A 12,093-nucleotide genomic window follows, 5' to 3' on the forward strand; every position below is an offset into this window, starting at 1 on the left:
TAAGCATTTTCTTGGTTTTCGCACTATAACTTTAGTTTAAGTAAATAGAAATCTATGAAATTTTGACACAAGGTTTATGACCACAAAAGAAAGGTTGGGATTGATTTTGGGAGTTTTGGTTCCAACAGTTTAAGAATTAGGGGCCAAAAAAGGGCCAAAATAAGCATTATTCTTGGTTTTCGCACAATAAGTAAATAGAAATCAATGAAATTTAAACACAAGGTCTATGACCACAAAAGGAAGATTGGGATTGATTTTGGGAGTTGAGGTCCAAACAGTTTAGGAATAAGGGGCCAAAAAGGGGCCCAAATAAGCATTTTTCTTGGTTTTCGCACCATAACTTTAGTATAAGTAAATAGAAATCTATGAAATTTAAACACAAGGTTTATAACCATAAAAGGAAGGTTGGGATTGATTTTGGGAGTTTTGGTCCCAACAGTTTAGGAATAAGGGGCCCAAAGGGTTCAACATTATACTTTGTTTGATTTAATCAAAAATTGAATAATTGGGGTTCTTTGATATGCTGAATCTAACTGTGTATGTAGATTCTTAATTTTTGGTCCCGTTTTCAAAGTGGTCTACATTAAGGTCCAAAGGGTCCAAAATGAAACTTAGTTTGATTTTAACAAAAATTGAATCCTTGGGGTTCTTTGATATGCTGAATCTAAAAATGTACTTAGATTTTTAATTATTGGCCCAGTTTTCAAGTTGGTCCAAATCGTGGTCCAGAATTAAACTTTGTTTGATTTCATCAAAAATTGAATAATTGGGGTTCTTTGATATGCCAAATCTAACTGTGTATGTAGATTCTTAATTTTTGGTCCCGTTTTCAAATTGGTCTACATTAAAGTCCAAAGGGTCCAAAATTAAACTAAGTTTGATTTTAACAAAAATTTAATTCTTGGGCTTCTTTGATATGCTGAATCTAAACATGTACTTTGATTTTTTATTATGGGCCCAGTTTTCAAGTTGGTCCAAATCAGGATCCAAAATTATTATATTAAGTATTGTGCAATAGCAAGAAATTTTCAATTGCACAGTATTCAGCAATAGCAAGAAATCTTCAATTGCACAGTATTGTGCAATAGCAAGAAATTTTCCATTGCACAGTATTGCGCAATAGCAAGAAATCTTCAATTGCACAGTATTGTGCAATAGCAAGTATTTTCAATTGCACAGTATTGCGCAATAGCAAGAAATATCTAATTGCACAATATTGTGCAATAGCAAGAATTTTTTTAATTGGAGTTATCTTTCTTTGTCCAGAATAGTAGTTGAATCAACTTAAATCATTGTTTTATACAATATACAATGTATATTCACTTTTACTACCAACTGATAAATTAAAACAATCTTTACCATTCAGTGATAACAAGCACTTTTTTTACATTTTAATATTTTATGATGTATTTAAATGAGTAGTTATTGTTGCAAACTCCATTAGAAATTTGAATTGAGATCAGTTTTGGAATAAGGGAAAGGGGGATGTGAAAAATATATTCAACAGCATAGTGAATTGCTCAAAGGCAAAACAAAAATTTTAAGTTCATTAGAACACATTCATTCTGTGTCAGAAACCTATGCTGTGTCAACTATTTAATCACAATCCAAATTTAGAGTTGAATCCAGCTTGAATGTTGTGTCCATACTTGCCCCAACCGTTCAGGGTTCAACCTCTGCGGTCGCATAAAGCTGCGCCCTGCGGATCATCTGGTTTTTATTTATTTTTTTTATAGATTATCATTTTGAATATAGATTTTGTTTTTGAAAAAACAAGTGTTGGACTCACTCTTTTATTGGCACTTATTTCATGTTAGCTGTCATTTTTTAAATGTGCTTATCTGAGACCAGGAGTGCATTCCAGCGGCTTTCTTTCGTTTACTTTTGCGTACATTTTATACAGACCAGTATTTTTTTGTAATTGTTTCACCAATCTTAGCTGCATGTAACATCTAGAACACTCAGAACAGCGAAACAAAATTTAGATTTCAGAAATAAATAGCATTTAGCCATCAACGAATAGCTTTTCAAGAGATGTTTTCGTTAAAGTATAAATCCATTATTTTTTGGCAATTTTAAGTCTTGGCAATTGCAATCATACCACATCTTCTTTTTTATATAAACGACCAAAAAAAAAAGATAAACAGCACATTACGTAAAGCATTAAGTATTACCTATAGTATTTTATAACCATCATTGGTGGTAGTTCATATATATTTCTGCTGTTATTTTTGGATATAAGTTATTGTCCTGAATAAACATCTTTATGCGTTTGTGTGTTTTTCCGCATGCGTTTCAGTTTTTATCATGCAAATTTCTTCTATTAACCAAGACAAAACTTTAAATTCGGCCGTTATAAATGTTTTCGCCAGAAATCCATGCTAAACTAAAAACAAGAGTGCACACGCTGAAATGTCTCGCCTTCTATACTAATCATTGATATTATGTTGATAGTCCTAAGTATAAAGTTTAGTTTTATTACAACTGTCTCATAAACTTAACATTAACCAAGATAACTAAACAAAGACCAATGAACCTTGAAAATGAGGTCAAGGTCAGATGAACCATGCCAGGCAGACATTTACAGTTAACAATGCTTCTATACAACATATATAGTTGACCCATTACTTATAGTTTAAGAAAAATAGACCAAAACACAAAAACTTAACACTGTGCAATGAACCGTGAAAATGAGGTCACCGTCAAATAAAACCTGCGCGACTGACATAAAGATCATAAAATATTTCCATACACCAAATATAGTTGACCTATGGCATACAGTATTAGATAAAAAGACCAAAACTCAAAAACTTAACTTTGACCACTGAACCATGAAAATGAGGTCAAGGTCAGATGACATCTGCCCGCTAGACATGAACACCTTACCATCATTCCATACAACAAATATAGTAGACCTATTGCATATAGTATGAGAAAAACAGACCAAAACACAAAAATTTAACTATAACCACTGAACCATGAAAATGAGGTCAAGGTCAGATGACACCTGCCAGTTGGACATGTACACCTTACAGTCCTTCCATACACCGAATATACTAGCCCTATTGCTTATAGTATCTGAGATATGGACTTGACCACCAAAACTTAACCTTGATCACTGATCCATGAAATGAGGTCGAGGTCAAGTGAAAACTGTCTGACAGACATGAGGACCTTGCAAGGTACGCACATATCAAATATAGTTATCCTATTACTTAAAATAAGAGAGAATTCAACATTACAAAAAATTTGAACTTTTTTTTCAAGTGGTCACTGAACCATGAAAATGAGGTCAAGGACATTGGACATGTGACTGACGGACACTTCATAACATGAAGCATCTATATACAAAGTATGAAGCATCCAGGTCTTCCACCTTCTGAAATATAAAGCTTTTAAGAAGTGAGCTAACACCGCCGCTGTAGCCGCCGCCGGATCACTATCCCTATGTCGAGCTTTCTGCAACAAAAGTTGCAGGCTCGACAACTAGCCAAGGAATTTGTTTTTGTCTCGGCTGATATAGACGCTAATAATATCATTATTGTTTGACGTAAATTTTACAATGAGGTTCTGCAAAAGGAAATCACGAATTCATCAACATTCCAACTAACTTCATTTTTCAGAAAACGACATCTGTAACAAACACAAACTTTTAGCTACATAACAACCAAATACAATGAAAGTCCCAACTATGTTCTGGCTTCCAAAGCTACACAAAACACATTACAAGTATAGATTTATTTCATCTTCAAGCCATTGTTGCATTTCTAAATTGTCTATTCTACTTACAGATACACTTGGTACAATCAAAAACCTGATAATAAATTGTTCAAATAAGGCCTTTGAAAATAGTGGAATTAATTACTTTTGGAGTGTCAAAAACTCGTTTGAAGTACTTGATAAATTGCATGCATATATTGGTGATTTTGAATCTGTTCAAAGTTATGATTTTTCTACCCTATATACCACTTTGCCTCATATTCATATTAAGAAAAAAAATCACATCCCTAAATAATTGGGCATTTAAAAAGTCAGAATGCCAATACATATGTTCAAACTCTTTTCAGTCATTTTTTAGTAGCAACAAACAAATGAACTATGTCAATTTGACATGCTTTGATACTATATTTGCGCTTGAATTTTTACTTGATAACATTTTTGTTCGCTTTGGAGATTTCCTATATCGTCAAGTTATTGGAATTCAAATGGGGACTAACTGTGCACCACTTATTGCGGACCTGTTTTTGTATTGTTACGAGTTACTAACTATGACTAAAATCAGCAAATACCCATTGAAACAACATTTGATACAAAAATTTTACAATACTTTTAGATTTTTGGATGATATATTGGCTCTCAATAATGACGACTTCAGTATGTATACTAAAGAAATTTATCCTGTTGAACTTACTTTAAATATAGCTTATACTAACAATGACCAATGTCCTTTCCTCGATCATGATATCTATATCATTAACGGGAAGCTTAATACAAAAAATTATGATAAAAGAGATGAATTTTCATTTCCTATCGTTAATTATTCATTTTTAGATGGCTACGTTCCCTTGTCACCATCTTTTGGTGTTTATATATCTCAACTTGCACAATTCGCTCGTGTATGTAACGACGTATTAGATTTTAGCGAGAGAAATTTATGTATTACTGAAAAATTATTACACCAGGGTTTTCGATATCACAAACTAGTCAAAACATTTACTAAATTTATTATCGGTACAAGGAAATAATTCGTAAATATAACTCAACATGCAGATATCTTATACGTTCAGGTATTTCACATCCAATGTTTTATGGTAATATTCTTTACAAAGCACAAAAATGTCAGTATTCACCTCAAAAGCTAACAAAACCTTTAAACAGACTTATTAAGAAGGGATATAGTTACGATACTGTTGTCAGGTCATTAAAGTTTGCATATTTTGGCTTTAATATTGATTCACTTATAGGGTCTTTGCATCGGATTTAAACACATTTATTCTAAAACCAGTTGTTGGCATGTTCTTCTCATATGTTTCATGATGGTATAATACTAAACCCCTAACAGGAGGGATTGTACCTGATATTCATATGATAGTCTTTCAATCAATTTAATTGAGGTCTGGAGCTGGCATGTCAGTAACTGCTAGTAGTCTGTTGTTATTTATGTATAATTGTCATTTTGTTTATATTCTGTTCTTTCATATTCTGACATCGGACTCGGACATCTTAAACTGAGTTTTACTGTGCGTATTGTTGTGCGTATTATTGTGCGTTTGTTTTCTACATTGGTTAGAGGTATAGGGGTAGGGTTGAGATCTAAAAAAAAAACATGTTTAACCCCGCCGCAATTTTGCGCCTGTCCCAAGTCAGGAGCCCCTGGCCTTTGTTAGTCTGGTATGCTTTTTAATTTTAGTTTCTTTTGTATAATTCAGAGTTTAGTATGACGTCCATTATCACTGAACTAGTATGCATATTTGTTTAGGGGCCAGCTGAAGGACGCCTCCGGGTGCCGGAGTTTCTCGCTACATTGAAGACCCATTGGTGGCCTTCGGCTGTTGTCTGCTCTATGGTCGGGTTGTTGTCGCTTTGACTCATTCCCCATTTCCATTCTCAATTTTATTTATTATCTAATATCAACACATTTAATCATTATATTATTATCAAACATCACATAAAAATTGTGTAGTAGTTTTTAAGTAAACAAGTTAGTCAAGTGGTTTAAACGAGTTAGTTAAGTCGTTATAACAAGTAAGCTTACTCGTTATAATGACTTTAAAATAAAACTTCAATCAAATTAAAACTATAAAATGCTAATTTACCTTAAAATTAAAATATCAGGGGCAGCAACCACAAAACACGTTGTCTAATGTAACTGAAAAATCTCGGGCATATAGATTATGACTTGATGAATATTTTTATCCCAGAACTAAATGCTTTAGTTGTAGAGATATAAGCTAAAATCTACATTTTACCACAATGTTCTATTTTTAGACATGGCGGCCATCTTGATTTTTTGGGCGGGGTCATCGGATACCTTTTTTAAACTACATACCCTAAGGATGATTGTGGCCATATTTGCTTTAATTTTGCCATTAGTTTCAGATTTTCTGAAAGTTATCGACGACGACGGATGCCAAGTGATGAAAAAAGCTCACTTAACCCTCTGGTCCAGGTGAGCTAAAAAGGCAAAACGGACAAAAAGCAATGGACAAAAAGCAAAAGTGTCGGACAAAAAGCAAAATTATCGGACAAAAAGCGAAACGGACAAAAAGCAACGGACAAAAAGCAAAAGTGTCGGACAAAAAGCGAAAATATCGGACAAAAAGCGAAACGGACAAAAAGCAACGGACAAAAAGCAAAAGTGTCGGACAAAAAGCAAAATTATCGGACAAAAAGCAAAAGCGGACAAAAAGCAAATTGCGGACAAAAAGCACCGTATCAGCATGTTTAGTCACATTTGATTGGTGAATCCCATGGCAACCATAGAGTGTATACATTTGAAAACTATATTGAGTTTGCATTTAAGCTTTGTTTTAAAAAAAACCGTGAAATTTATTAGAACTATAAGTAGTAACAGTTATTTTTAGGAGTTTATTGATGTCCTGGTATAAAATCTGCATGCCACTTGCAAACTTGGCATAAAGTTCTTTCCTATTGTTAAAAACAATTGGTGTACTAGTTTTTCAGTCAAATAGAAGTATTATTTAATTCTTGAAAGAATGTGTATAGACCATTTTGAAAATGTTTCAAGAGAACAAAATATGTTTAAACTGATGACTTTTATAATAGTATAATAGTTGATATATCATTATCTATACTACAGGATTGCTGTATTCCCAGACTGTATGTCCAACATATCTTACCAAACCATCACCCTGACCAGCTCATGGCTAAAAACCTGGACACAGGAGAATTCTGTAGAGCTGATTTTAACTGGACAGTTGCATAGCTGTAGTACCTGCATACTGATTTCTTAGTCCTAGTAACAAGAAAGAGTAGTGTTGTTGAATGTTTACTGAAATAAAGCTTTTAGTGATATAGTAGGGTTAATTTAAGGCTAAAATGATTATTTTAAAAGAACTTAAAAAAGAAGGCCAAAATGGTTTTACATTTGAGCTCATTAACTTGATATATGTTCTATTAATATCTTAATGGGACCAGTGCATATTGATTTTAAAGAGGAAGATTTATGCTGTTTTAAAAGCATACACATATTTAGTTACAGTTATTGTAGGGTTCTAAGAAAACCTGCTGTTAGACAGCAAAAAAATAAAGTTGGCTTGAATTATGAAAATTCAACAAAATTAAAAATAATTGTATATTTAACAAAATACAAAAATGAGTATATCTAGAAGTATATCTAGAATGATGTAGAATAAATATATACAATTATAGTTTTAAAAAAAAAAAATTCCTGTAAAAGACTTACAAGTACCAAACATTATTTTCAATTTTACACAATGTAATGTCATGGTTGTCATTTTTTTTTGGGGGGGGGGGGGGGTAAAAACTGCAGTGATCTGCTTAAACTACTAACTTTTAGCCAGTAATGGACTATCTCTTTTACATTGGGTGCACATTACCATTTTTGTCAAATTATGGGCATACAGTTTCTATTGTTATAATCTTCATGACAATCATGACTTAACATTTTTATTTGTTTTTTGTTATTTATTCTTTGTCTTATGGCAATTGTTTCTACTTTTGTTTTGTTATGTAATTAATTTATTATGGTAAGATTTTTTTTATAGGAAATATATTTATTTATGTACTGTATTCAAGTTAGTCAGCATAATACATGATAAAGAGTTGTTTAACTTGTAATCATACCCCACCTTAATATAATATTAAGTATTAAACTTAGTACACATATTCCCCATGATATGATCATTCTAATTTTCATGCCAAATTTCACGGTCCACTGAACATAGAAAATGATAGTGTGAAGTTCAGGTTAAAGTTTTGGTTAAAGTTTTTGGTCAAGGTAGTTTTTGACGAAGTTGAAGTCACATCAACTTGAAACTTAGTACACATGTTCTCTAGGATATGATAATGCTAATTTTAATTCCAAGTTAAAGTTTTGACCCCAATTTCATGGTCCACTGAACATAGAATATGATAGTGCCAAGTTCAGGTTAAAGTTTTGGTTAAAATTTTTGGTCAAGGTAGTTTTTGATAAGGTTGAAGTCACATCAACTTGAAACTTAGTACACATGTTCCCTTTGATATGATCTTTCTAACTTTAATTCCAAATTAAAGTTTTTATCCCAATTTCAGGGTCCCCTGAACATGGAAAATGATAGTGCGAGTGGGGCATCCGTGTACTATGGACACATTCTTGTTTCTCAAAAGTAAGAGGCCTAGGAATATAGTGTCCATCTTTTAGAAATCCATCAGCTGTTCAGACTTTTTGTCATTAACCCTGTAGATAGTGATGTAATGGTACATTATATATAGTGATAATAACAAACCATTGTGTGTTTCATTTCATTTATTTTGACTGACTCCTGAGTGAAGAACTGTCCTTGGACTTCAAAAATTTCATGAACATGATCAGTCTAGGTTACGTAATGCCTGCAAATAAATAATTGCTGTTTGGTATAATCGATTTTTATGACCTACAGATCATGTTTACTTTATATGTCAGTTGATAGTCTTGTCGCAAAAATCACTGCCCTTGGACGTAAAAAATATAGTTTGTCCAGACTTGTTTATGCCCCACCTATGATAGTCTTGTCTGTGCGTCCTTTCATCTGTCCATTTGTTGGTCAGTCTGTCCTGCTTCAAATTAAAGTTTTTGGTCAAGGTAGTTTTTGATGAAGTTGAAGTCCAATCAACTTGAAACTTAGTACACATGTTCCTTATGATATGATCTTTCTAATTTTAATGCCAAATTAGCGTTTTTTTACCCAATTTCATGGTCCACTGAACATAGAAAATGATAGTGCAAGTGGGGCATCTGTGTACTCTGGACACATTTTTATTTGTATTGCTTGGAGATCTCCAGTTGAATTTTTATGCATCAGTGTATAAGGATGACATAAAGAGTGAGTTTTGTTACGGTTGAATGACTTTTGATCTTACTGCATGGAAGGTTATTTTTGTCATACCAATATGTCTAGTTAATATTTAATCTCAGTGAAGTTTAGTCTGATATATTGTATATTGATTGTGTTTAAAAGATAAATATATAAGATTTCTGTAACAATCATATTAATAAAATTGGAAATTATAAACAGCAGGTTCTTTCCGTACAAAATATTGAAGGCCTTGTACGGTGTAGTATGAAATGAGGAGATGTGGTATGATTGCACATGAGACGACTCTCCATCAGAGACCAAATAATTAAGAAGTTATTAACTACAGGGCTTTCACATTTTCATGTCTATTTGGTCTCATTATCCTTTGATCTTGACAATTTTGGCCAAAGCTCACCCATTTATTACATGAATACTTGGCAGTACTGCAACTAGAGGTCCCCTTATGGCAGTCGACAATGAGCAAAATTCATATCTGCACAGCTGTAAAAGGTACCAATTGACAAATGTACAACAGTTCAAATGAAGATAAAAAAAAATGCCTAATTTATACACAAAATTGTTACTTTAAGATGACAAACATCAAAATATTTAAGTGCTGTTGATTTGCTTTTTGTGTGTTTTCTGCTATTCATATACTGATTTTGTGTCATGGATAGATACATATCCATCGTTTTTCTATTTAAATAATAAACGAATAACAAGTATGATATACAGCAACAAATGGCAACCACTGCATTACATTCAGAATGTTGCAGGGTTAATATAAAAAAGAAGATGTGGTATGATTGCCAATGAGATAAGCATGTTAACCAGTGTCCAACCCCACCCCTAAACTAGGGCAGTGGTGTAACAGCACAACATTGGTACAAAAAAGTCAGTTGAAAAGGGCATAACTTATTAATACAAAATGCAAAAACAACTAACAAACAAACACAAAAGACACACAGAACTGAGAGTACACATAGTCACTAAAAGCTAGTTCAACAATTTTATTTTGTTTTGCCTGGGACGAAAATTGCAGAATGTGAGACATTAGGTTTACAATCCAGCAGTGGCAGTGTAAACTATTTGTTTTAAGATTTATATTTCAAAAGGTGATAAACCTTGAGGCTTTATACATTTGTCATACTTGTGTATAGATTCCTTAAGTTTCGGTCTTTTATTTGTCCATTGGCCTTGACCTCATTCTCATGGTCAGCAACTGCTTGAAAAAAGTTAAGTTTAAATATTATGTGAATTTCTCACTTTTTATGAGTAATATGATTACTATATTTGGTTTATGTGTTTCTTGCCTTTTCTACATGTCAGGACAGGAGTTACCTTACCTTAACCTTATTTCATGGATTAGTTATTATGGTTAAAGTTACATGCTTAGATCTGTTAAGTAGTAGGTTAATAAATTGGGTGTATTTTGGTGTATGGAAATGAATGTAAGTAGTACGGTACATCTCAGTCATGCAGGTTTTATCTTTTAACAGTTCATGTCTCAATGTTAAGTTTTTGTGCTTTGGTCTGTGTTTCTAATACTATAAGCAATATATCACTATTTTTGGTGTAAGGTCGTATTAAAAGTGTGTGTCACTGTCTGTCAGGTAGCATATGTCTTTGTCCTCATTCTCATTGTTCATTGGTCAAATTTAAGTTTCAATATATACTTATATTAATATATTTGGAATGATTGTAAAACATGCCCGTCTTGCAGGGTTCATCTCACCTTGATCTCCTTTTCAAGGTTCATTTGCAAATATTAAGTTTTCATGGTTTGGTTTGTTTCTTGTATATATTATAAGCAATAGTTCGACTATGTTTGGTGTAATTGATGATGTGACCTTGATCGCATTGTCATGGTTCATTTGTCAATATCAAGTTTTTATGGTTTGGTCTGTTTATGTATACTAGTCTCAACGCTGTTTTTCTACTTTATTTAGAGACTGTAATGTGTCAATGTTAAGTTTTCCTTGTAAAGTCAGTTCCTCAGATACTGTAAGCAATAAGGTACTACATCTGACGTATGAAATTATTCTGAATTGTACATGTCTGGCTGGCAAGGTTTCGCCGGTGTAACTTTGACGGTACCACTTTGTCAATCATAAACAAATGTATTACATAAAAGTGTTATGAACAAAATGATATTTTGAAAACTGTTGAACTATGAAATGATTTAAAAAAAAATAATCTTATTTATAATCCCATACATGCATTTGAATCATAAACTTAGAAAAAAAAAAACAGTTTAAAAACGACTGACTATAGTTGGCAGTAGTCCTTTTGTGACAGGTAATGTTTTCAAGGGTATAATTTGCGCCATTTTTTCTTTCAAATATATATATATATATCAATTGCGCCAATATTCGGAAATTATTTGCACCAGTTTACTTGTGACACATTTGTATCATACATAATAACGATAAACAAATATTTGATGATAGTGCGTTGGTTTCACCATACGTAAGTGCTAAAATCCCATCTACCGAAAGACGTACAACTAATGGAGCAGAGGCATTCGGCATTCTACAATAATTACAATGAACTGTTTATGGATCCCATCCGTCAATATTTGTGTTTTTTGACAAAATAGGCAAGCGACATGCTACTACATATATTAAATTGCGAAATACTAATGCAGCAGCAGTAAGAAGTAAACATGTTTCAGAGTAAATGGGGAATATGTCCATGGAACACAGACGATGCACCCGCTTGCATATATCATATATCATTTTCATTATTCATTTGTAACGGAGTATAAAAACTCCGGGATCCAGAACGGTTTCAGTGACGCTACCAAAATTCGAACTTATCTCTGTGTTGTGGTACTAAGCATTGTGTATAAGTTTCTTAACATTTGGTAAAGTCAAACCTTCCGATGATGTACGTAAGAGAACGGAAACGAAAATTTCAGCATGTTTTCCATTTGTAAAAGAACATAACTCTAGAATGGTTTAAATGACGCCTACAAAATTTAAGCTTGATCTGTGTTTTGTGGTCACAAGCATTGTGTATACACAGTGTGGGAACGAAACTGTACGGTTTTCTCATTAGTTTAAACATATTTTAT

General features: G+C 32.8%; 1 protein-coding gene across 1 annotated transcript in view; it reads left to right on the forward strand.

Annotated features, from left to right (window-relative positions):
• Positions 1-9,233, forward strand: part of LOC143071475 (uncharacterized) — a 36,243-nt gene extending 27,010 nt beyond the window's left edge. The window contains exon 11 of the mRNA XM_076245788.1: positions 6,821-9,233. Within this exon, the coding sequence (XP_076101903.1) occupies positions 6,821-6,946 (126 nt within the window). The 3' untranslated portion in view covers positions 6,947-9,233. The remainder of the gene's footprint in view (positions 1-6,820) is intronic.
• Positions 9,234-12,093: the final 2,860 nt, after the last annotated feature.

The sequence above is a fragment of the Mytilus galloprovincialis genome, chromosome 4 (genome assembly GCF_965363235.1).
Source record: "Mytilus galloprovincialis chromosome 4, xbMytGall1.hap1.1, whole genome shotgun sequence".
Lineage (NCBI taxonomy): Eukaryota > Metazoa > Mollusca > Bivalvia > Mytilida > Mytilidae > Mytilus > Mytilus galloprovincialis.